This window comes from Heterodontus francisci, chromosome 25 (assembly GCF_036365525.1).
Source record: "Heterodontus francisci isolate sHetFra1 chromosome 25, sHetFra1.hap1, whole genome shotgun sequence".
Classification (NCBI taxonomy): Eukaryota; Metazoa; Chordata; class Chondrichthyes; order Heterodontiformes; family Heterodontidae; genus Heterodontus; species Heterodontus francisci.
In genome coordinates, this window is record NC_090395.1 from 31,211,273 (window position 1) to 31,234,256 (window position 22,984).

Sequence of the window (22,984 nt, forward strand, 5' to 3'; positions counted from 1 at the left end):
TGTAACTTGTGGAATGCCGGGGCATCCATTATGCTGACTGTTGCTCCTGAGTCAAATACTGCAGAGATTGTCAAATTGTCTATGAACACATCGCACACATGCAGGTGTCAGTACTTGTGGTTGTGAGCAACAAAAATCTCTTGTGCTGCAAAGATGTAATCTTCCCTCTGGCATTCAACTCTATTAATGTCTTGTGCAGGCTTCAATCGGCATATTCTTGCAAAATGTTCCAATTTCCCACAGGCTTTATACTTCTTTCCTCACAGGACGAGTTTTACAGTGAGGATATGCACCACCGCATTGATTGCATGTTCGAACGTGAGGTAATTGTGATGTCTGTCTTGGTCTTCCTTCACGTTCCTCATCAGGGAACTCCTCTTTGCTGACGATGCTGCATTAACATCCCAAACTGAAGAGTGTCTGCAGAGACTCATTGACAGGATTGTGGCTGCCTGCAATGAATTTGACCTAACCATCAACCTCAAGAAAATGAACATCATGGGACAGGACGTCAGAAATGCTCCATCCATCAATATCGGCGACCACACTCTGGAAGTGGTTCAAGAGTTCACCTACCTAGGCTCAACTATCACCAGTAACCTGTGTCTTGATGCAGAAATCAACAAGCGCATGAGAAAGGCTTCAACTGCTATGTCCAGACTGGCCAAGAGAGTGTGGGAAAATGGCGCTCTGACACGGAACACGAAAGTCCGAGTATATCAAGCCTGTGTCCTCAGTACCTTGCTCTATGGCAACGGGGCCTGGACAATGTATGTCAGCCAAGAGCGACGTCTCAATTTCATTCCATCTTTGCTGCCTCCGGAGAATCCTTGGCATCAGGTGGCAGGACCATATCTCCAACACAGAAGTCCTCGAGGTGGCCAGCATATACACCCTACTGAGCCAGCGGTGCTTGAGATGGCTTGGTCATGTGAGCCGCATGGAAGATAGCAGGATCCCCAAGGACACATTGTACAGCGAGCTCATCACTGGTATCAGACCCACCGGACATCCCTGTCTCCGCTTTAAAGACATCAGCAAATGCGACATGAAGTCCTGTGACATTGATCTCCAGTCGTGGGAGTCAGTTGCCAGTGATTGCCAGAGCTTCCAGACAGCCATAAAGGCGGGGCTAAAGTGTGGCGAGTCGAAGAGACATAGCAGTTGGCAGGAAAAAAGACAGAGGTGCAAGGAGAGAGCCAACTGTGTAACAGCCCTGTCAACCAATTTTATCTGCAGCACCTGTGGAAGAGTCTGTCACTCTGGAATTGGCCTTTATAGCCACTCCAGGCGCTGCTTCACAAACCACTGACCACCTCCAGGCGCTTACCCATTGTCTCTCGAGACAAGGAGGCCAAAGAAGAAGAAGAAGAAGAATGATCTGGGGATGATTTCTTTGTCTGTGAAGTCGCAATGCTGGCTCAGACTTCTGTGTCTAATCACGTAGTGGTCCACGGTCCCGCACTTATCTTATTTTGTTTGTCTGAAGGCATAAATTTCGTAGCGAAAATTTGCCCTCGGTTGAAAACATCTTGTTAGAGCATTCTTCGTTGTGTCTTAATCATCGTCAGTTCTACTGTCTGTGGGTGAATCGAAGATATTGTTAATTTTTGGTCCAGCATAGTGTAGGAGTAACGCTCTCTTTCTTCAGGGTGCGTTGCTATCAAGTGCTACCATTAAGCGTTCAAATTCATTCGTCATTTGCTCCAGTGTGGCCCTGGGTTTCTGTCTGTCTCTGTTAAGGCTGGAAAGACTGGCAATTGTTGTGCACACATGGTAATTGCTTTTGCTTAAGTCTGGAATCGTCGATGCAAGTGTTCTGTATGTTCCGGGATTGTCTGTGTGGTTTGCTTTCTTTAAACCTTTTTTTTCTTAAAATGATTAGTGTGTTCAGGTTTGCACCCCTTTTAGCAATTAATTTATGGCAGCATCACGTTTATTTTCCTCATTTCTGTGTAGCCACAAAATGTTTTTTCATCTGCTCCAGCCCAGGTTTTCTATTTGTTCCAGTCCATGTTTTCTATCTGATCCAGTCCTGGTTTTCTCTCAACTTTTTTTTCCTCCTGTGTGCCCTATGTTTGGATCTTTCTGTGCCTCGTCTCTATTTTTTTCTTTTTTTCTCCTCATCACCAGAAAACATAGTGTTGTGTGGTGTTTCTTTTTATGTAGAACTGTTAAGCAGATCAGTGAGTCTTCTTAAGGATGGACACAGGCTTGATAGGTTCAACACAACACTCTTTATTACCTATTTACATTGTATGAGCTCCACACATGACTCAAGTCTAGGTCTTGTTCATGATGCTGTGTGTGCTCTGTCTGTAGGCTGTGCACTCAGTGTCTCCTTACAAGATGGTGTCTGCTACATATATGTATATATGTGGTGATGTCATCAGTTATGGCGGACAGCCATAAAGGCGGGGCTAAAAAGTGGCAAGTCGAAGAGACTTAGCAGTTGGCAGGAAAAATGACAGAAGCGCAAGGAGAGAGCCAACTGTGTAACAGCCCCGACAACCAATTTTATCTGCAGCACCTGTGGAAGAGTCTGTCACTCTAGAATTGGCCTTTATAGCCACTCCAGGCGCTGCTTCATGAACCACTGACCACCTCCAGGCGCTTATCCATTGTCTCTCGAGACAATGAGGCCAAAGAAGAAGAAGACATCAGTTACAATCAGTGGCCTGGTGTCTTAAGGGTAAGGTTACTTAAAGGTGAGGTCACCACTACACTACTTTACACCAATGCTTTCAGCTGCCTGTACCGAAGCTCTGAAATTCCCTCCCTAAACCTCTCCGCCTCGCTACCCCTCTCTCTTCCTTGAAGACGCTCCTTAAAACCTACCTCTTTCACCAAACTTTTGGTCAGCTGACTAAATATCTTCTTATGTGGCTCGGTGTCAAATTTTGCTTTATAATGCTCCTGTGAAGTGCCTTGGGATGTTTTAGTACATTAACAGTGCTATATAAATAGAAGTTGGTGTTGCAGTTGATAAGTAATTTGTAAATCAAAACATCTGTGATATGTCTCCAGTATTGATCACATTGCGAATTACCAAGTTACTACCACTGATTCAACAAAAACATCAGCAATATAAGTAACTTCTAACTATGCTTTCATACAATTCTATGACTTTTTACAATAATTATAAAATTATTAAGTAAAACCTCCACTGATGTCCAGCTTCAGGGATGTGAGGCTCAGTCCTCAAAGAGAAGCATCAAAGCTGCCTGACCGCTGAAATAAAATATACAGTGGTGCAGTGGTTAGCACTGTAGCCTCACAGCTTCAGCGACCTGGGTTCAGCTCTGGGTACTGCCTGTGCGGAGTTTGCAAGTTCTCCCTGTGACTGCATGGGTTTTCGCCGGGTGCTCCGGTTTCCTCCAACAGCCAAAGACTTGCAGGTTGATAGGTAAATTGGCCATTGTAAATTGCCCTTAGGGTAGGTAGGTGGTAGGAGAATGGTGGGGACGTGGTAGGGAATATGGGTTAATTAGTATAAATGGGTGGTTGATAGTCAGCACAGACTCAGTGGGCCGAAGAGCCTGTTTCACTGCTGTATCTCTAAATTGAAAATCAAATAAATATTATACAACAGTGCACATCATAGGCTGATAGGAACTATTTCCCTGCCCCGCTCCAGTCTGTGTTTTCTTTCTTAATTGTGTTTCTCTCCCTCTTTCTCCACAAGTTTGTTTTTCTCTCCCTCCCCACCCCTTTCGTGTGCTTTTCTTTCCCTCTTTCTCCCTCCTCCAGTTTGCGTTTATCTCTTTCCCTCTCCTTCCTCAGTTTGTTCCTTTCTCCCTCCCGAATTTGTGTTTTTCTCTCCAGCACCCCCCAGACCAATATATTTTGCGCTCTGCTTCCCTTCCCGAGTTGCTCTCTCAGGATTTATGGAGTTTCCAGGCTATGTTAATTGGCTCTAATGCCACCATCCTCACAGCCGGCAATGAAGGGGTGAGTTCGGAATAGCAGAGACCACCAGGGTTGTTTCAGGACTGTCCGGAGCAAAGTGGGAGGGTTGGGAACCCTCACCCCAGATCTCTTTTACCAATCTCCCTTTGTGCTTCTGAAAATCCTTGATAGTGGCCTTCTTTCCATCTTCAAGCTATTTTCATACCCCCTTTGCCCTTTTTTTGTTGCTCTCTGTAATCTGCCAGCCTTTATTCCTGTCAATTAGCTTTGTCCTTATATAAGCTTCTTTTGTTTTATACTTATCTAACCATTCTTTTAGAATATGGTTGCATCGCCCGGATGTTTCCCTTTTGTCTTCCAGAATTGTGTACTTGATTTGTAATCTATGGATTACCTTCCTGAATAGATTTCGCTGTTAGTCTGTGGATTTACCAATTAATAATTTCTCCCACCCTATTCCAGCCAATCACCCCTTTCAAGTTAGCTACGTTTATTCCAAAGCTTTGTTTTGTCATACTCCTTTCTTGATGGTGCATTCAGTTATATATGGGGAGTAATTTCAAGATGGTCTCCTGCTGTCAGACCGCTAACTATTTCTGGTTCATTATTCAGAACTAACTCAAGTATCGCCAACTGCCTTGCTTGGGTGAAAAGATGCTGCTTCAGGAAATTATCTTGAATGTAATCAGTAAATATCTTTCCTTTCTCACCTGCTGTGCTATTTCTATCCAATTTATGCAGTTTTAAATCTCCCATTATTGCCACATTTTTCGTCTTATATTCCTTCCTGCTCTGCATATATATAAACAAACATTCTTCCATGAGGTTATCACAGTCAGCATTTTGTGATGTTCTTTTCCTTAGTTCTATGCTGATTACACTTATTGAGGTTTTTTCTTCCTACCATCAGGACAACACAATCCTTCCTAGTCATTCCATTTTTAGTCTTCCTAGCCAAAAATCCTATTTCCTGATATACTTAACTCCCAATCTTGTCCAAGGTCCTATCAGGTCTCTGTAATTTCTACCACACCAAACCATCTATTATGTCTGTGTTAACATAGAGAAATGGAAGTGGTTTTTGCAGTAGCTGTTAAAAGCTTCACATCCAGAGAAGCCAATGGTGTTCAGAGACAAGCTCTTGGTTTTAACTGATTAAATAGAGTTCAAATATTAAACACTGGGACTGATACAACGGGGGAATAGTCAAAGGATGAACAATTTGAAACGGAGTTCATGATGATCATCATCTGTAAATCAATATTGTTATTACATCAAAAGAAATGAAATGTCCCCACAGAACCCCAAGAAATTCTTGATGTCTACAATTGCCCAGCAACACAGTTTGAGCAGCTGTGGTGAAACCATTTGAAGTTGATTTTGCTCTCAGTCATACTCAGTTACCACCTCTGTGGAACGCTGTCAAAGTTGATCCCTCAGAGTTCAATTATTTATACTTCAGTCAAGGAGAAAAGCATCTGGTCAACAGCTTGCACTCAATTGTTTTTCTTGTGTTGCTGAACCAAAGGCTCAACTTTTCAGGAGGGAGCAGGAAGAAAGGTTTCTTGGGCCTTTTTTGTGTGTATGCTCATTAACAAGCACTTCTGGTGCAATCTCCTTTGTGCTTTTAGAATTCTTTTAGTTCTTTCTCGAGATGTTGACGTATTGTCCATCCCTAGTTGCCTTTGAGAAGGTGGTAGTGAGCTGTCTTCTTGAACCACTGCAGTCCATGTGGTGAAGGAGCTCTCACTATGCTGTTATGTGGGGAGTTCCAGGATTTTGGGCTAGCAATGATGAAGGAACAGCACTATATGTCGAAGTTGGGATGGTATGTGACAGAGGGGATCTTTAGAATATTTATTAGACAATCAGAAGTAGGTTATAGGCAAATGGATGCATCTGTTTACATTTTTAAAAATTAACAGGGCAATAATGAAATTTGAAGCTGCTTCAGGCACATCCTTTCAACTGCAATAATTAACCTCCTGCTTCTAATGATAAGAGGCAGCATATTTAAACTATTTAGCTTGAGAACAAAAGAAAGTTAATAAATAAAACCATGTCTGCCCTCAGTTTGAAGCCAATTATTCCAATTAGCAGTTACTCTATGGTGTTGCTGATAACTCCCTGTTTATCAGTTTGGGCAATAACTACAGATTAATTGGAAAACAGATCCTTCTCATAAGAGAATAACAGCTAGAAATGAACAGGGCTGCAACACACTTGGGTTAGATTCAAAATCACAAGTGTGCCACTTGAGTAGTTTTTGAACACTGTTCAACCCCACACCTTGTGCTGCAGGACTGAACACGATCCAAACTATTTTAATTCCTCAAAAAGTAGATACATAAATACAAGCAACTCTTGAGTGCTCTTGTACTTTGTCAGAAGGAGGATGTAACACAATACTTTATGTAACTGGTTGATAATAGTTCTGTACCAGAGTGTAATAAATGAAGCCTGATGCACTCTGAATTCTTAAGTACTTTTACCAATCTGTTAGATTGTAGCACTTTTCTGGCCATATTAGGGACTGTCTATCAGCAGGGGATGAAATTGATAGCAGCCAGGTAGCTATTAGCTCATAAACTGTTGTTTGAAAAACTATATTTCACAAGTTAAATCATACTTTTTGAGCTTATCAATATCCCTTAACATTCAAGAGTAAAAATCCAACCATGTGGAATCTTTGCCATCTGCAGTGATGGAGGAAATATTTTTCATGAGCAAGGAGAATGAGCAGATAATCGAGAAACCTCAGTATTTGTTTTTACATGTATGATGCAGCAATACCCTTGGCAAGAATAAAGAACAGGATAACACAAATGGCATATGCTGGATTTTATCTTTCTTAGGCCGTGAAGTACAATTTATCAACTGCTTTCTTAGACGGACCACATCACACCCACATTTACCTTTGGTTTCTGTTGGCTGTTTCTGCAATGTACACACATCAGTCAACATGCCAAACGTCAGCTGATGTGTGTCCCGGGTTCTGGTTCATGCTCAATAATCATAAGGTTAATACATTAATCATTTAAATACCCAAAACTTTTTCAATCCATAGCTTTTGATTCATAGGGGTTTCAGGTTTGAAAGCATTCACTGTGTTGAATACTGTGAAATGACAACCGGTCTATGTAATTTAAAAAATAAGTTTTTTTTGTGTATCTACACAAGATTTTATCATCAATTGATGAAATCTTCTGACACAACACAACTGGTTTTGATTGACAGCTGTGTCTAAGATTTGTAGAAGAGGCATGGTCAATAATTTGCTGCAGCCTTTTGATTACCAGCTATGGCCAGAAGATTAACTGTGGCTGCCTGATCCCAACTAGTCATTCTACACTTGCATCTACCCAGCAATGTGGAAAATTGCCCAGGTATGTCCTGTACACAAAAACCAGGACAAATCCAACTCGGCCAATTCAGCCCCATCAGTCTACTTTCGATTATCAGTAAAGTGATGGAAAGTGTCGTCAACACTGCTATCAAACGGCACTTGTTCAGCAATAACCTGCTCAGTGACTCTCAGTTTGGGTTTCACCAGGGCCACTCAGCTCCTGACCTCATTACAGCCTTGTTTCAAACATGGACAAACGAGCTGAACTCCAGTGGTGAGGTGAGAGTTAATGCCCTTGACGTCAAAGCAGCATTTGACCGAGTATGACATCAAGGTGCCCTAGCAAAACTAGAGTCAATGGGAATCAGGGGAAAAACTCTCCACTAGTTGGAGTCATACCTAATGCAATGGAAGATGGTTGTGGTTGTTGGTGGTCAATCATCTCAGCTCCGGGACATTATTGCAGGTGTTCCTCAGGGTCATGTCCCTTAGCTGCTTCATCAACTGGGGATGTTTGCTGATGATTGCACAATGTTCAGCATCATTTGCGACTCCTCAGATACTGAGCCCATATCCTTATACAAGAAGACCTGGACAACATTCAGGCTTGGGCTGATAAGTGACAAGTAACATTCGTGCCACACAAGTGCCAGGCAATGACTATCTGCAATAAAAGGAAATCTAAACATTTCCCCTTGGCATTCAATGACATTACCATCGCTGGATCCCCCACTATCAACAGCCAGGAGGTTACCATTGACATGAAATGAAATGGACCAGCCATGTAAATACTGTGGCTACAAGAGCAGGTCAGAGGCGGAGAATTCTGGGATGAGTGACTCACCTCCTGATGTGTTGAAATTTACTGAGAGTTGAAAGAAAGCACCTTGAGCTTAGTGGTTTGCCTTACTATAGGAGTCTTTGAAACTTCTTTTCATCTTCCTCATACAATCTAGCCAATCACTGTTTTTGTGATTATGTGTGCATATCCATGTCTTACTACTCTATAGAACAGGATAGTGCTGCCCTTCTCTCCATCAACACCACCCTCAGGGGAGAAAGAGAGAAAACCTGAAGTAAAAAAAGTTAAAGAAGAAGGAGTTGAGGTTCAGATCCACCATGATCTAATTGAATGGCGGAGCAGGCTTGTGGGGCTGAATGATCTACTATTGTTCCTACATCAGACATCTAGTCCTACTCTTCAATCAACCTGTTTATCTTTCATTTATAGAAAATATCCATAAGCAACTCCATAATAATCTTTTCCCAGAAAGATGGAGACCTCTGTTGGTTTTGTTATGTTTTTAAAATAAATTATAAATCTGATGGAGTTCACTTTAGCTGCCAGTCCGAGGTAGGCAGCACATTCTGTTATGCTCCTTTTGTAAATTTAAATATCTTGCTATAAGAGGATCATGAGACAACAGTATACAAAACATTTTAAAGCCCTATGTAATAGCAGTGGCGAATGCAACTAATGATCTATTGTGTGAGTTCTCCGTGGGCTTGTCTGCAGAGTGTCCTCCTCTTTACAAATCATTATGCATGTGGTCTAGTGCCGACACGATCTCATTGTTCTTCAAACTATTCAGAAGAACTGGCCTTTTTCTGGCTTTTCTGAATATTTTTAATTAATATCTGCTGTGCTATACAGAAACACAAATGTTTCATAAACAATACAATTGTGTGAACAAAAAAATTACCTATCAGTAATCTATTTGGATAGCCACGAAAGAGTATCTAGGGGTTCATCTATACTAAGCTATACTGTCAGTTCAAAGCAGTTTTGCATCTTACCGATGTTGTGATTATAGTGTATACCCTGGGTATATGGTATGCATTGCTCCCATTTTTCTGTGCAGGCATTAATCCTGCTGCCTAATTTGTGGGGCCCATTTTTTAGGCTTTCGTGAGGATACCTGAAACAGACATTATGCTTGAATAAGTAATCCAGGAGCCTAATTCCTGTCAGTGAACTCCTTGGAGAAATTGGGCACCTCATGAGTGGGGCAGGTATCAGACCCTTCCTGCTCATGGTTCTTCAGTGGCCACCAACCAAAGGTATCTTTTTGACGTTTTATTTTTGACTTGTAGCCCACTCTACCCTCCCTTCCAGAACTTTCCTGAGGGCCACAGCTGATGAGGCAGGCAACCCGGAATTGATTTCTTCCATGAGGCGAGCACACACGAGTATCGAGATGAGACCCAAGGCTGAATTTCTATCCAGCCCTGGGTCTCTTATTAAAATAAAAGCAAAATACTGCAGATGCTGGAAATCTGAAATAAAAACAGAAAGTGCTGGAAGTACTCAGCAGGTCTGGTAGCATCTGTGGAGAGAGAAACAGAGTTAACGTTTCAGGTCTGTGAACTGGTCTCCGAGTCTTTTATTGTCTCCTGCCTTGGGAATGCTTTGCTACCAGAGCGCCAAGGTTGGGCCTGAAAGTAGGCCCAGAATAATCTCTACCCTGCCTTAATCCCAGATCAGGCGCAAACTGACGCCAGAATGAAATGCAGTGAAATTCTCGGGCGGAGGGAATTTCCTTCATGCTTTGCTTCACACTCAGCTGGTGTAAACTGCTTTTGGCTTTTTACCAGGGCCTGAATGCATTGTAACAAAATGTGATTTTTGGGAAGGAACTGTACAAAAACAATTTAGTGCAAGCTGCCATTAACTTATTCTCAGGCAGTGCTTAGATCTGAAGATGGAAGTGACATTACTTTCTTTTGCAGTCTTTTATTGAAAATAGAATTTAAAGGAATTAGTAATAATTAGTATTTATTTTTTCACACTACTCAAATGAACACTTACTTTAATCTTGTTGCAATGGGGAAAGAAAATTGCAATGACACACTGTCAAACCATTCGGGGACTTATTCTTCCCTGTGCCAATTTTGTTATTCCATTTGAACCCATCTCTAATGTTAGCATGGGAATATTAAAGTGTAGAAGGGGAGAAAAAAGTTATTCTCTCTACTTTCTTTCTCGATATCGTAAATATGGTATTGCTGACAGTGAATTGGAGGATATGCTGTTTTATATCATGCGAGGTATTATTAGCCAAGTGTGGTAATCAGAGCCATGTTCAGAAACCCTGTTAATAATTATAGAGAAATAAGTATGTAGTTTTTTGACCAAAACAATGGTTGCAAAAGTCTCTCTGTGCCACACCATCAAACTAACGTATATATTTAGATGCCAAATGCATCAGGATTTGTTGCAAATCATCTCATTTGTGTTTTTTTCAATGTGGTGTGTATCGACTGATATTTGGTGCAATGGTGCTGAAAATAGAAACCATGCACCTTACAGAATTTGTGTGATAGCGTGAAATGGGTGACAGTGAATTGTCAGCTAATTGGACATCCAGCCCGAATTTCATTTCTATTGACTTTAACTATCGCCCAAAGTTAAACTGCTCCCATAAGCTCAAAAAAAAAGATAAAAATAAACTGGAATTCCCTGAGTGATGGGCCTAGCAACAGTGTGGGTACAGTCTGCCTCTGCCCACAGGCTGGAGTTCAGGGGTTGACTCCCACTCCAATCCACTGTCAGAGTGCTTGGAGGTTCACTAACTTTTGTCAAACCTGTTTCTTGATGAGGCAGAAACAGTTTGCAACTGGCCATCTTGCTGTTAGAATGAGCCATGTTCAGAAACCCTGGATAACTCTCCTGCGACAGAGAGACTGGCCTTAAGTGTAAATAAAGAGAATGATGCACAAAATATAAATAAAACAAGGTAAGATTGTGGTGAATTCCAATCCAGGCCTTGTACACAGTACACTCCAGTTGGACCATTTACATCTCCCTTGTAATGTATGGTTTGTACATGTTTTGCCAACTGTATATACAGTGCAAACTGAGCAATCACTGTGTAGAAGATGGGATGAATGGCTCATGTACATTAAAAACTGGGTTAAGCTATGTATTCTGTAAAACAGGTAAAACTTAAGAAATGGACAAGGTAATGGAGAAGTAAGTGTCTTTTGGTGTAGTAACACAGATAGGTAAATCAGTGTAAAAATGGTGTGCCCTTCTCCTGTGAGACAGGTACTAGGATTAGTTTTTACATGCAGTCTACTGTCATTTATTGAAGCGTTGCCAAATAGAAACAAGGTAAAGCTGAGATTTTTAAAATCTAGTTTTGAACTCAAATCTTGATTTAATTATTTTTGTTGCTTCAGTGAAATACTGGAAATGAACATGATGTTTATTTTGTTACAGGGTGTTCATAGAATGGGAACTTTGGCAACCAGTTAGCTTGGATTAGGTTCAGCTTTGAAGGACCTTCCATGCATCATTAGTAATAGAATGTAAACTATTTCTTGTGGGTTATTGAAAAATAATCTTCAGGCTTTTCTCATAGCTTTTTCTTCTTTCTCTCCCTTTGTCCTTTGTCTATGTGTCATTCTCTTGTCACTCGCACCTCCTCCATTCTGTTTGCAGATATCTCGGTCAGCTTGCTTGCAGTGATACTTATTTTCTGTGGTCTGGCCCTGGTGGCGGTCTTTCTGTTTGTGTTCTGGAAGCTGTGCTGGGTACCCTGGAAGAACAAGGTTCTCTCTAACACCTCCGTTCCTGGAGAGACGGTCAACGTCACCAACACTGACTACGACAAGGAGATGAGTGACAAACCCAAGGAATCCACATCCATGAGCTTCCTGGAAGCAGCCATGAAGATCAGCCACACATCTCCAGATATCCCAGCCGAGGTCCAGATGTCCATGAGAGACCACATCCTGCGCCACACGCGGATACAGAGACAGACGACGGAGCCAACCTCTTCCTCCAGGTCAGTGTTTCAACTTTGTTTCTAGAGGTATGTTGTGTATGCATCTGTTGCCTTGCCTGGATTTAAAAGCTAATCTCTGTTTAACTAGAGTTCCAGTTAAGTTTAAACTGTTGATTATGTGTTCAAAAGGGAAGTAATGTCTAGGGGAAGTGCTCACTATTCTCTCTTGGCATGCAGCAATTCTAGATTAGTTGAATGCAGTTTAAGTCAGTCAACAGAGATGGTCTGTATCCCTCACTACTGGTGATACTAAAGAGCAGTTTAGCTCAAAGGTGGAGGCTGACAAAGTCTCTAGGCCAGGCAATGGCTTGATTCTTCTTTATTTAAATTGTCACAAATTGTTGTACTTTTTTTTTTAATATGGAAAGGGCGAAGACTTTGAATAAAATATGCTCCTCTTCGACTTCTTCCTTTTAAATATTACTGTCTTATATTTAATGTGAGGGGAGGGATACATAAGTTCAATGGATATAAGGAACTCAGTAGAAGATTTAAAAAATGATCCTGGGTAGCCATTTTTGCATCTTCCGCTACCTCATGGCCCAGAGGTACGAATTCAAGATTATTTTCACTTCATAACTGGCCAGAATCTGTCTGCTTCAACACTGCCACCTATGGGCTCGACATGGAACAGGAACTGGTGTTCGGATGCTTTGGAGGTTGAACTTAGTCCCCAGTTTGTACCATCTTAATTTGAGATCAGGTCAGTTGTGTGGCTACCAGTTAGTTTGGATGAATTTGTCTTCCATTTCTCTCTCCACTGAGTCACCAAAGGCTGAAGCTGGCAAGATTATTGTTAGCCACAGTCAAAGGCTAGCGCTGACAGCAGTTCTTTCGGCCTGAACTCACTACTTCCTTTGGAAACAGCAACATTGTCCAGTAACTTTCAGGTGCCTTGGATTTCCACTAAGCTGAATCTCAGCTTCTTGCTGTGAGCTTTCTCTGCAACATGGAGGCTACGTATGCTGCAGGAGCTTGGACCCCTGAGGAGGAGCAGCAGCTTGATCCAGCTCAGCAGCCATAGCGACAGGAGCAGCAACTCCAGCAACAGCAGCAGCTTCTCTACGGCCACGGGACATAGGGGATGGAAACAGAGCAGCACCTCGAAGCAGGCGATACGCCCAGCACAGGGTTGATAGGCCAAGAGTCAGTTTTCACAATCTCTCTGAACAACAATGCCTCAGAAGGCTCAGGCTCTTGAGGCAGGTAGTCGCAGACATCGACTGTTTTGGAAGGTGACCTGCACCCAAGAGAAACAGGTGGCCACACATTGCTCATGGCTGTCAATATGACCATAGCCTTCAATTTCTTCACATCTGGCTCCTTCCAGTGATCTGCTGATGACATCTGCAGGATTTCACAATCTGGGGGCCCACAACTGCAACACCCAGGTTACCGATGCCTAATTTGCCAATGCCGCAAACTATATTCACTTCGACATGGTTAAAGCTGTCCGCTTCGCTTCACTCGTAGGATTTCCATAGGTCTAGGGGTTCATAGACTGCACTCATGTGGGGTTCATAGACTGCACTCAAGGCTCTATCAGATCAGCCAGGCATCTTTGTTAATCGGAAGGGCTTCCACTCCGTTAATGTGGAGCTGGTCTGTGACCTCTGTAAGAGCATCATGCAAATCTGCACCAGGATCTGCCTTGACACCCTCATCCTTCAGCAGTCTTACTGCAGGTGTTCTCTCCACCAAACAGTCTCAATAGTTGGTTCCTGGGAGACAAGGAATACCCAGTGAAGACCTGGCTGCTGATCCCAGTGAGGAACCCTACCACAGCATCAGAGTAACAGTAGAGTAAGCCATTGAAAAATACACTGTCCTCGTCGTAGCCTTAGTGGATGAGTTTCCGCAAATGCTTAGAAATTTCTTGGACGTTACAGTGATTATACATGAGTTCTGCATGCTTGGAGTGTAATAAATCTTCTTTGGCACGGACTTCAGATGGGCTGATCGCATTCTTATTTTCCATGTGGTTTGCCACTCTTTAGTGGAGGTGGTCATCAGCGCAACTACCTGAGACATCACAGCGCTCATGCTAGAGATGAACTTCTCCATTTTTTGTGCAAGGGTGCACACTGCATCTGGAAATGCTGACAGAAGCAAACACATTTGTCACTGCTCCATGAGCTCCCTTTTCATGGATGACACCTGAGGTTCAACGTCTCTATCTGTTGTATGATTGCCTTTAAGAGTGATACTCCTGTAAGATCGTAGTATGCTAATGAGCAAAGTGCCAGAAGGTGGTCATGTGACTACAAGCCAGACTCATTCTGCAACTGTAACACCTAGAGGAAGGTTCTATAGATTGCTGTGTACTATATATAACAGTTTAGCTGTAATAAAGTAGTTTGAGATCTTCAACATAACTGGACTCTACGCATCACATTTATGTTGCATCAGACAACATAAATAACACATTATATGGTGGCAGTGGTGGTGAGAAGCCAATGTCTAAGTTGATGACAACAGGTAAAACAGCTTTAAAAATGACCCCTTCCTACAGCCAAAAGACAGAAAGTTCAAAAAATACTGTGGACAGCAAAAGGCGCTGGAAAACCTTGGATGCTGCAGAATCTCCATTCACACAGCCAAAGTTTAAAAAGAACATTAAATCACTTGAGCATGAAGAAGAGTTCCCATTCACACAGTCACAGCTATAAAAATACCATTGAACCACTCGAGTGTGAAGAACATGAACAAACTCTGGCAAAACAGTATTTGAACTGCATACTGAACAGCTGTGTAAACAGACCAGCTTAAGTGCTGCAAAAAAACTAGCAAAAATAAACAAGTAATTGAACTGCCTATTGCATAGCTGTGCAAACAAACAAGCTTTAGCGCTGCAAGCAAGACAGACACAGAGCACTGTCAAGCACCTGCTCCTCTCAATTCAAGCAACTAGTCTAAACAGAGAATTTCTTGAAGGGGAAACAGCACCGCAGAGCCACAGGACAAGACTTAAAGCAAGTTTTGAGCAAAAGAGCGGCAGGGAGATGGATACCAAATTTCCCAGCATGAACTGCAAGGCCATGGATATCCTATCCGAGTTCCAATTTTTCATACAAAGAATGCGGTTATGCTTCACAGACCAAGTGATTGCAGAACCAAAAAAACAGGCTGTGAAAATACTGATAGCTGTTGGAAATGAGGGATCACACATAATCAACACCTCTGGCTTATCTGAAGAGGACCAAAAATATCCCACAAAGATATGGAAAGTGCTATAAGATAAGCTCTGGTTATGAGTGGATTTTAGAATTCACCACCTGGAATTGATGCCCTTCAGGCAACAACCACAGGAGTCAATAGATCATTTTATCAGTGGATGCTGTATTAAGGGCAATGACTCCAATTTTTCAGAAACTGAGCTGTCAGACTGAATAAAGGATGGTGATTGTCTCAACACCCATTGAAGTATTTCAGAAAGACCTCTTGGGGAAAAAGAAAGGTCACAGCATTGATACACTGGTAGAAGATGGCAGGAAATACAAAGCCATTGTAGCTGGACAACAACATCTGCAAGCACAAGGTGTAGCCAACAGTATTGGCACAATAACAAGGTTGAAAAGAGCAAGCAAGCTGTGTGGTAAATGTGGTTGGTCCCACTCACTGTGAAGTTGACCTGCATTTCATAATCTGTGCAAGGCGTGTGGTGCAAAAGGACATTGGGCCCACCTATGTAAGAAACTTGGCTCCGAAGATGCAGCCAGAAGTTACAGCAGGACACAGACAAACAGACGACAGGTGCAGCAACAAGGCAACAGCAGCAAAGTAAGCGCCAGGGACCTGCGTAAATGCAAGCCAATACATGAAGTCCACAGCAAGACAAACCTGAGACAAGACCCAGCGAGAAGTAATTTTCAGCCAGAAGACAGGCAGGCGTTTCACATTGTGACCTGACACATCGGGCTGAATTTTACAGACTTCCTGACATCGAGGATTGTGGCGGATGGGGGTGGGGGAGGGGGCTGGGAAAATGGCTCCAGCAGAGGCCCACCATGCACCCTGATGCTGGCAAGGCCTGGCCCGATATTTCCGGTGGCAACGAGGCCTCCCGGCGGCACCCCCTGTGGCTGTTGGTGATATCAAGGCAATTAATAAAAAGGAATCTGCTGTGAAAACTACCAAGGCTGCAAATAAAATATTGAAGAATTGAATATCACTGCTGAGCCCTAGCATTCAAGCCCCATTGAGACTGATACCATGAAAGCCATTTAAATATTTAAATTAATTAAAAGCAATGAATTAATGAGACCTATGTTCCCGCTGTCTGTCCTGGTGCGATCTTCGTGCCACTGGCCTTCCGGGGAACCAAGGCGGAACACTGGTGGGGAGAGGGGAGGAGGTAAGTTTCTCAGTGTGGGTGGGGAGCGGGATCAAAGTAATATCATTGGTGTAGAGGATGGTGGGAAGGGTTATAGTTTAAAGTTTATGTAGTGTGGGGGGGGCAAGGTCAGGTGGATAAGGTAAGTGAGGGGAAGAAAGAGGGCAAGTAATTGATTTAATTGTTATTGGGGGTGGAAGAGGGGCAGAAAAAATGTATTTATTTTTTTTAAATTAACTGTCTCTTTAAATATTTAAGTGGAAGAGTGGGGCTTGAAGCCCTTTAAAATTGGCATCAGCGCCCGCGCACGGGCAGCTGATGCCATTGCTGGGGACGGACAGCCCACCTCCTCCACGTCATTGGGGAGGGAGGCGGCCACCCCTGCTATTTAAATGAGCCGCCATGCTTAATATCGCGGCAGCTCCGCGACGTGCGGCCTGCCCCATTGTTTTCGCCTGCCTCCGATTTCGGCGACGCGAGTATAAATTTCAGTCCATCGTGTCAAACAACTGGAAGCTTTTGCTACTATCAACATCACGTGCCCAAAGAAAGCTGGCAAACATACACTCAGGGTCAAGATTGACACTGGAGCTAGTGCAAATATCCTACCAGCCCGGATCCTGAAGGATATGTACCGGAGTCGTTGGAAATCAATCATACAACTGATAACTGCAAAGTTATCTGCATACAATGGGTCACCCATCCCCTGCAGTGGCACACTGACAATGCAATGTAGCTAAGGCAAGTCGGCATGGAAACCGCAAATATTTTACCTGGTAGACACGAGCAGACTGGCAGTGGCAGGACTACCAGTGTGTAAGGACCTCAACATCATAACTATCTACGAGGTCACCAAGGTACCCATTACAGCAGAAGAGAGCAAGGGTAACCCGCATTGATTCACAGTTCCTCCAGGATCTCCGTGGTTCTGGTTTGGAGAGTATCAGCCCCTTCTCAGAGATGCCACACCAAGAGAATGAAGATCCAAACTCAGATGGTGAAAGTTGTTTATCATCGGGCTGTGTTTCCCCGTGCTCCACTTGACAACAGTTGGGAGCATTGCCAAGGGTAAATCTCCAAGGACCGGAAGCCGCTCACAGACTTTTACCAGCATCAAGCAGCGCAGTCTGGAAACCCAGCAACAGCACAACCATGCCACACCTTCGCTTCTGCTCTTTAGAGAACCACCAGCACCACAATGAGCCAGAATGGACAGGTACCTCTATGAACCAAGTACTCCTCCCCGAACAAGTTCTCAACCTTGAGCCCCAAGCCTTCAGATGCAGAGAATGAGGAGAAGCAAGGACACACAATGCCCTGAAGAGACAGAGGAGGAATGAGTTGAAGCAATGTCTGTTGGGTCTTCGAGATGAGGTGCTGGAACTTTCCAAGAATGACAAGTTCTCAAAAGTGGTCATCTTGAGAAAAGCAACAGAGTATGTTAACAGGCTGAAGGCAGAGCAACAGAAACTGAATGCAGAGAGGGAGCAACCTCAGTAAAAAAACAGCAACAACTTTGAGCAAGAGTTGTCAAACCACAGAACCAATATGTGGACTCTTAAGCTTCTCCATGTTTAAATTTCATAATCTTTATCCATGTGTAAATAATTTTGATGTTCTCCAATATTATATGTTTTCACTTGTAGCATACGAGACTTATCTTTGGAAAGAAAGGGATGTTGTATGATTGCCTTTAAGATTGATATCCCTCTAAGATCTTAGTGTGCTTATGAGCTAAGTACCAGGATGTAGTCATGTGACTACAAGCCAGAGTCACTCTGCAACTGTAACACCGAGAGGAAGGTTCTGTAAATAGTTTGCTTTGTACCGTATATAATAGTTTAGTTGTAATCAACCTGTTTGAGATCTTCAACATAACTGGATTCCACGCATCTCATTTATGTTGCATCAAACAACATAAAGAACACATTACAATGTCCAGCTGAGCAGAGCTCAGAGTGTCCTGCGCCTTCCAACCGGGACTCTTCACTGCTGTCCCCAGCAATTGGTCCTGCTCACATGTTGATGTGCTCCTCACCCTGTGCCACTCTGTCTATCTGTGATGCTTGACCCATTGAGGTGTGTGAATCTGCACTGGTAGAGGGTGTGCAGGAGTCATGTGGCAGAGTGCTGGTCGTCCTCTGAGGATTCTTCCAGCAGCTGCCTCATCCACTCCATTGGGACCCAGAATGAGCCCTTGGGAGGTGAAAGACATGCGTTAGTGCTGAAAGTAGGTGAAATAGGGTACAAACTTAGCATTGAGCAGATCATGACATTTCATGTCTTGGTGACATCAATTCAGTGTGACTGATAGTTAAGTGCCAAGTGGCAGTGCTTCATTCAATGCAGTTTCCAGTTCTCTGGGCCATGCTCTTATCTCCATCGTCAGTGCCCAGTACTGCTGCCACTCTGATGATCTTAAGAGCTTTCTTCTTCATTGCAGTCAGGGTGGTCATGTGCAGGTTCTCTGCCTCTTCCTGGACTTGTGAGCTTTCTTCTCTGCAAACAGTAAAGGCAGAGAGATATAACTTCCCATTGATCAAATCACCTGTTGGAACTCAAAACATGAATAAGGACCACGAGTGAAGTATTGGAGAGTGATTGGCACTCGTGGGACTGTAGCCCAGTGAGGATGAGAGTAGGTGAAGAGGGAACAGGGTAGATTTTAACTCTTGGGCAGCCGGCCATCCAATGCTGCCGTCTAGAGTTCCGGTGTATTTAGAGGGTCAGACTGCATTGCTGTGGCACTGATAAGCAGGCGTCCCACTACAGCTTGCCAGCTCTGGGCTTGTACAGTATCAAGTGGCCCAGAGCCCAAAAGGAGCCTGGGGGGAAATTATTGTGCAGAGAGGGGTGGGTCCAGGGCAACAGTGGCCCACATTATTCTACTCCTCTTGGTCTCTCAAAAATAATTTTTTCCTTGTCTTTTTGGAACGTCTTCCTTTTTCTCAGCTGGTTCAAACTGACGGAGCATGCACAGCACACACTCTTGCCATTTTTCCCTTGAAAATGCAGTGGGGTTTGATGTACATGCAGTAATAAGGTTACTGCCTGATTTGGGCAAGTGCTCGGGCTGCCCAGCGGACGGCTCCAGTAAATATGGCGGATGCATAGGAACAGGTAAGTTCACCACAGCAATTACAGCTCTGCTATCAGCTGATTGCAGCAAGGCAAGTCAAGTTGAAACCAGCTCTAAAATTAGTGAGCGAAGAGAAATAATTTCAGTGCAAGCATTTAAAAAAAAAAGTCAGCTACTCTTGAAGTCAAGCTGCACTCCAACAAAAAGACAACCTCGTACAGCATGGTACAAGGTGCACAGTAGGGACCAAGCCTGTAAAATCAATCTTGGCACCTGAATGATCCGTAACAGGTCTAATCTGTGGTAATAGGTCTCGTGTACTTCCCTTCCCTCATGTCCCGGCACCAGCGTATCTGAATTGTGGCCCACTTCTGCCTTTTTGTGATTCATTGCTCATTTCTAAAAGGAAGAGAGACAGTCAGATTAATATATCAATATATTAATATATCTGCAAACTGATGTGAAAAATAGATCCTCAGAACACATCCATACCGTGCTCTGAGAAAAAAAATAGCACAGGCCAAAAAGATTTGCTCTGGCTTTTTAAAATGTAGGTGCGATCTCTCCAGACTGAGCTGTCAGCACAATGCTTCAGTTTGACACAACCACAAATCAAATTCTCTGCTGGGAGATCTCGCAGCTTACTGCATTGAACTGTCCCACTAAAATGTTTGTCATTAGGACACAATTTATTTTCCTGCTTCTAAAATCATTTTGAATGAACTCTCAAGATTTGTGCAGGTTGAAGCAAGATGCATTCAATTTATGAAACTTGTTTTATTTTTAAAAATCATGTATTCTAATTCCTACTGCTGCTTCCCTGCAGCACACACTGTCCCTCACGGGATGTGGTTTGAGCTGCAGCCTCTTCTTGTGTTTGTATCACCAGTATGAAGGATGCATCGGCAGGACAGAAACAACCCACATTAGATTCACCCTTTCCCACTGGTATTCCAAGATAACAGAAGCTGGGATTCGACCTCGGAGACTCTGGGATGTTCCAGGAGCGCCAGTGGAGCTAATCATCACTGTAAAGCACAATCCTTTTCATCAAAGGATCTGCAGTATGGGATAGATCGGATATGTTACATATTGGTAGACCATATCCTGGTCGGACATATAGTTCCCCATGGATCAAGCTCTTATTCTTGACTGTGACTGACGGAAAACTTAGAACCAAGTCTAGGTGCGACGCTAGTTGGGGGTGAGAGGGAAAGGTAATTGGCAGGCTGATCTCAATCTAGTGAATAGATCAGGGAATAGGGAACATTTCATCTGATTTTTATTGGATAAGTATAGGAAGTGATATGAATCAAAGGTGGTGGAGATACAGATCAGCCATGATCTAATTTTTAGTCTTTAATAATTAATAATCTTTCCCCAAGGAGTGGTTAGAATGTGGAACTCACTATTATATTGACTGATTGAGGCAAATGGCATAACAGCAGTTAAAGGGAAGCTAGTTAAGCACATGAGGGAGAAAGGAATAGAAGGATATGCAACTAATGTTAGATGAAGAGGAGTGGAAGGAGGCTCATGTGGAGTATAAATGCCATCATAGACCATTTGTGCCAAAAGCCTTGTTTCTGTGCTGCAGTCTCTAAGGGATGAATTTTCAGTCCGGGGGCGGGACTGGAAGTCAGGACCAGTTCTGGGTCCCGACCCCACATGGCATACTCCAGACAGGTCCAGCTGGATTTTTAAGGGGCCAGGCCAACAAATAGCAGGGAGTGGGTTTGCAGGCCAATTAAGGATGGCAGGCTGGCTCCCAAGGTTGGAGGGCCAATGGGAGGCCCCACAGCACTGACATATCGAGAGCCCCACCGGCTGAGGTGGGAGCTGCCAATTTGTGATGGAGAGAGGGAGGGCGGCTCAACATGTAGGAGCCCTCTGAAGAAGAGATCAGTTTTTTTCTAATTTAAAATGGCCACAGCTGCCTGGTGATGACAATCCCTCCACAGGACAGCCAGCAGCAACAGCTGTGGCCCAGTGGCCTTGACTGATGTGGATGGGGGTGGTGGTGGGGGTTTCCTTCCTGGATGAAGCGTAGCCTCCAGCCCCTTTTCCGACATGAGGCTGCCATGGTTGACTGGCCATAGTCCAGGCCAATCTCTCTTCCTGCATAGCCTTCTGGAAATCCCAGTCGCCATGGGAATGGGCCATAATAGGCCCCATAATTGGCCCTAATTGCCCTCACTTGCAGCACGTAGCTGTTCCCACCCTGTCCCAGCCTCTCCAGAAATGACTGTGGGTCGGGATCATGGCGCCGAACTGGCATGACAGCCGTCAGCGTGAAATTATGGGCCTACCCACCTCCAATCCCAACCCCCACCTGCTTTTAAAATCCAACCCTATGTAATTCTATGTAACAGACTTCAGAGACTAAATGGCCAACTCCAATTCCTATGTTCTACTTACTCTTTCAGTGAACAGTCTTTTATGTGCTATAAAAAAAAATCTGAAGGGATGAGGGGAATAAAGTTTCTCTCTAAATGGGAAGTAAGCTCTACATTTGGCATATTATAATCCACTTTAAAAATAAAGTGAATGTCTCCTTACCAGTTCACAATGATGTGCACAGATTGAGGGAGGCCTTTTGAATGATTCCAGAGAATTTGTTCTCCTCAATCAGGAAGACCATTCCAGATATTGATCACTCCTTGCATGCAGCAATGGTGCCTAATTTTGCCCTTTACCAGTTAATGCCTGTGTTGTCTTGTCCTACAGTGTGTTTTACCTAACATAATGCTCCAGATTAACCCTTTCTATTTCACATAAAAATTCAAATTCTATTCCTCTGTAACCCCATCTATCATTCATCTTTTTTCTGAGTTTTTCTAGCCAGCCCTTGGCACTAGGCTTCAGCCTTTGCACTGGGTGCTCGCTTTCAATGTTTCACTTGTGTGTCAGTGAACCCGACTGTTCACACTGGAAATCCAGTCAGTGGAGTAAATCTTGACGTGTGATAGTGTGAAACAGACTGGAATTAAAAATCGTCAGAGGTTTAAAACGGGCTGCAGACTCATTATCACCTGTTCCACACCACTTTACTAAATCAAGATCTACCACAGTGAGTCCTCTTTAGACTACCTCCTATTATAATCAATTTCCATTGAAAAAAATCAAAAGGTACAAACTCAGTAAAAGGAAAACACAAGTTAATGTCAATGTAACATATTAACCATAACCAAATACACATGAAATCATTAAAATAACCTTTTCATTGTTGTGCAGTGCTGCCAGCAGAGAGAGTGCTTGCCATTTGATTGTGATTATTGCTTTAGATATTTTGGAGGAGACCTTTCTAATTTTTAAAACAAATCAGGACAAATTTCCTCCCTATTGGATCTGCTCAGTGGGTAAAGGCACATGGGAATATTACCGCCTTCAAGTCACACACCATCCTGACTTGGAAATATATCGCCGTTCCTTCCTGGTAGCTGGGTCAAAATCCTGGAACTCTCTACTAACAGCACGGTGGCAGCACCTTCAGCACATAAACTGCAGTGGTTGAAGAAGGCGACTTG

General features: G+C 43.4%; 1 protein-coding gene across 1 annotated transcript in view; it reads left to right on the forward strand.

The window, feature by feature from the left end:
- The window catches only part of LOC137384071 (synaptotagmin-6-like), a 324,396-nt gene that overhangs the window by 144,416 nt on the left and 156,996 nt on the right, over positions 1-22,984 (forward strand). Inside the window, exon 5 of the mRNA XM_068057646.1 lies at positions 11,700-12,045. Within this exon, the coding sequence (XP_067913747.1) occupies positions 11,700-12,045 (346 nt within the window). The remainder of the gene's footprint in view (positions 1-11,699; positions 12,046-22,984) is intronic.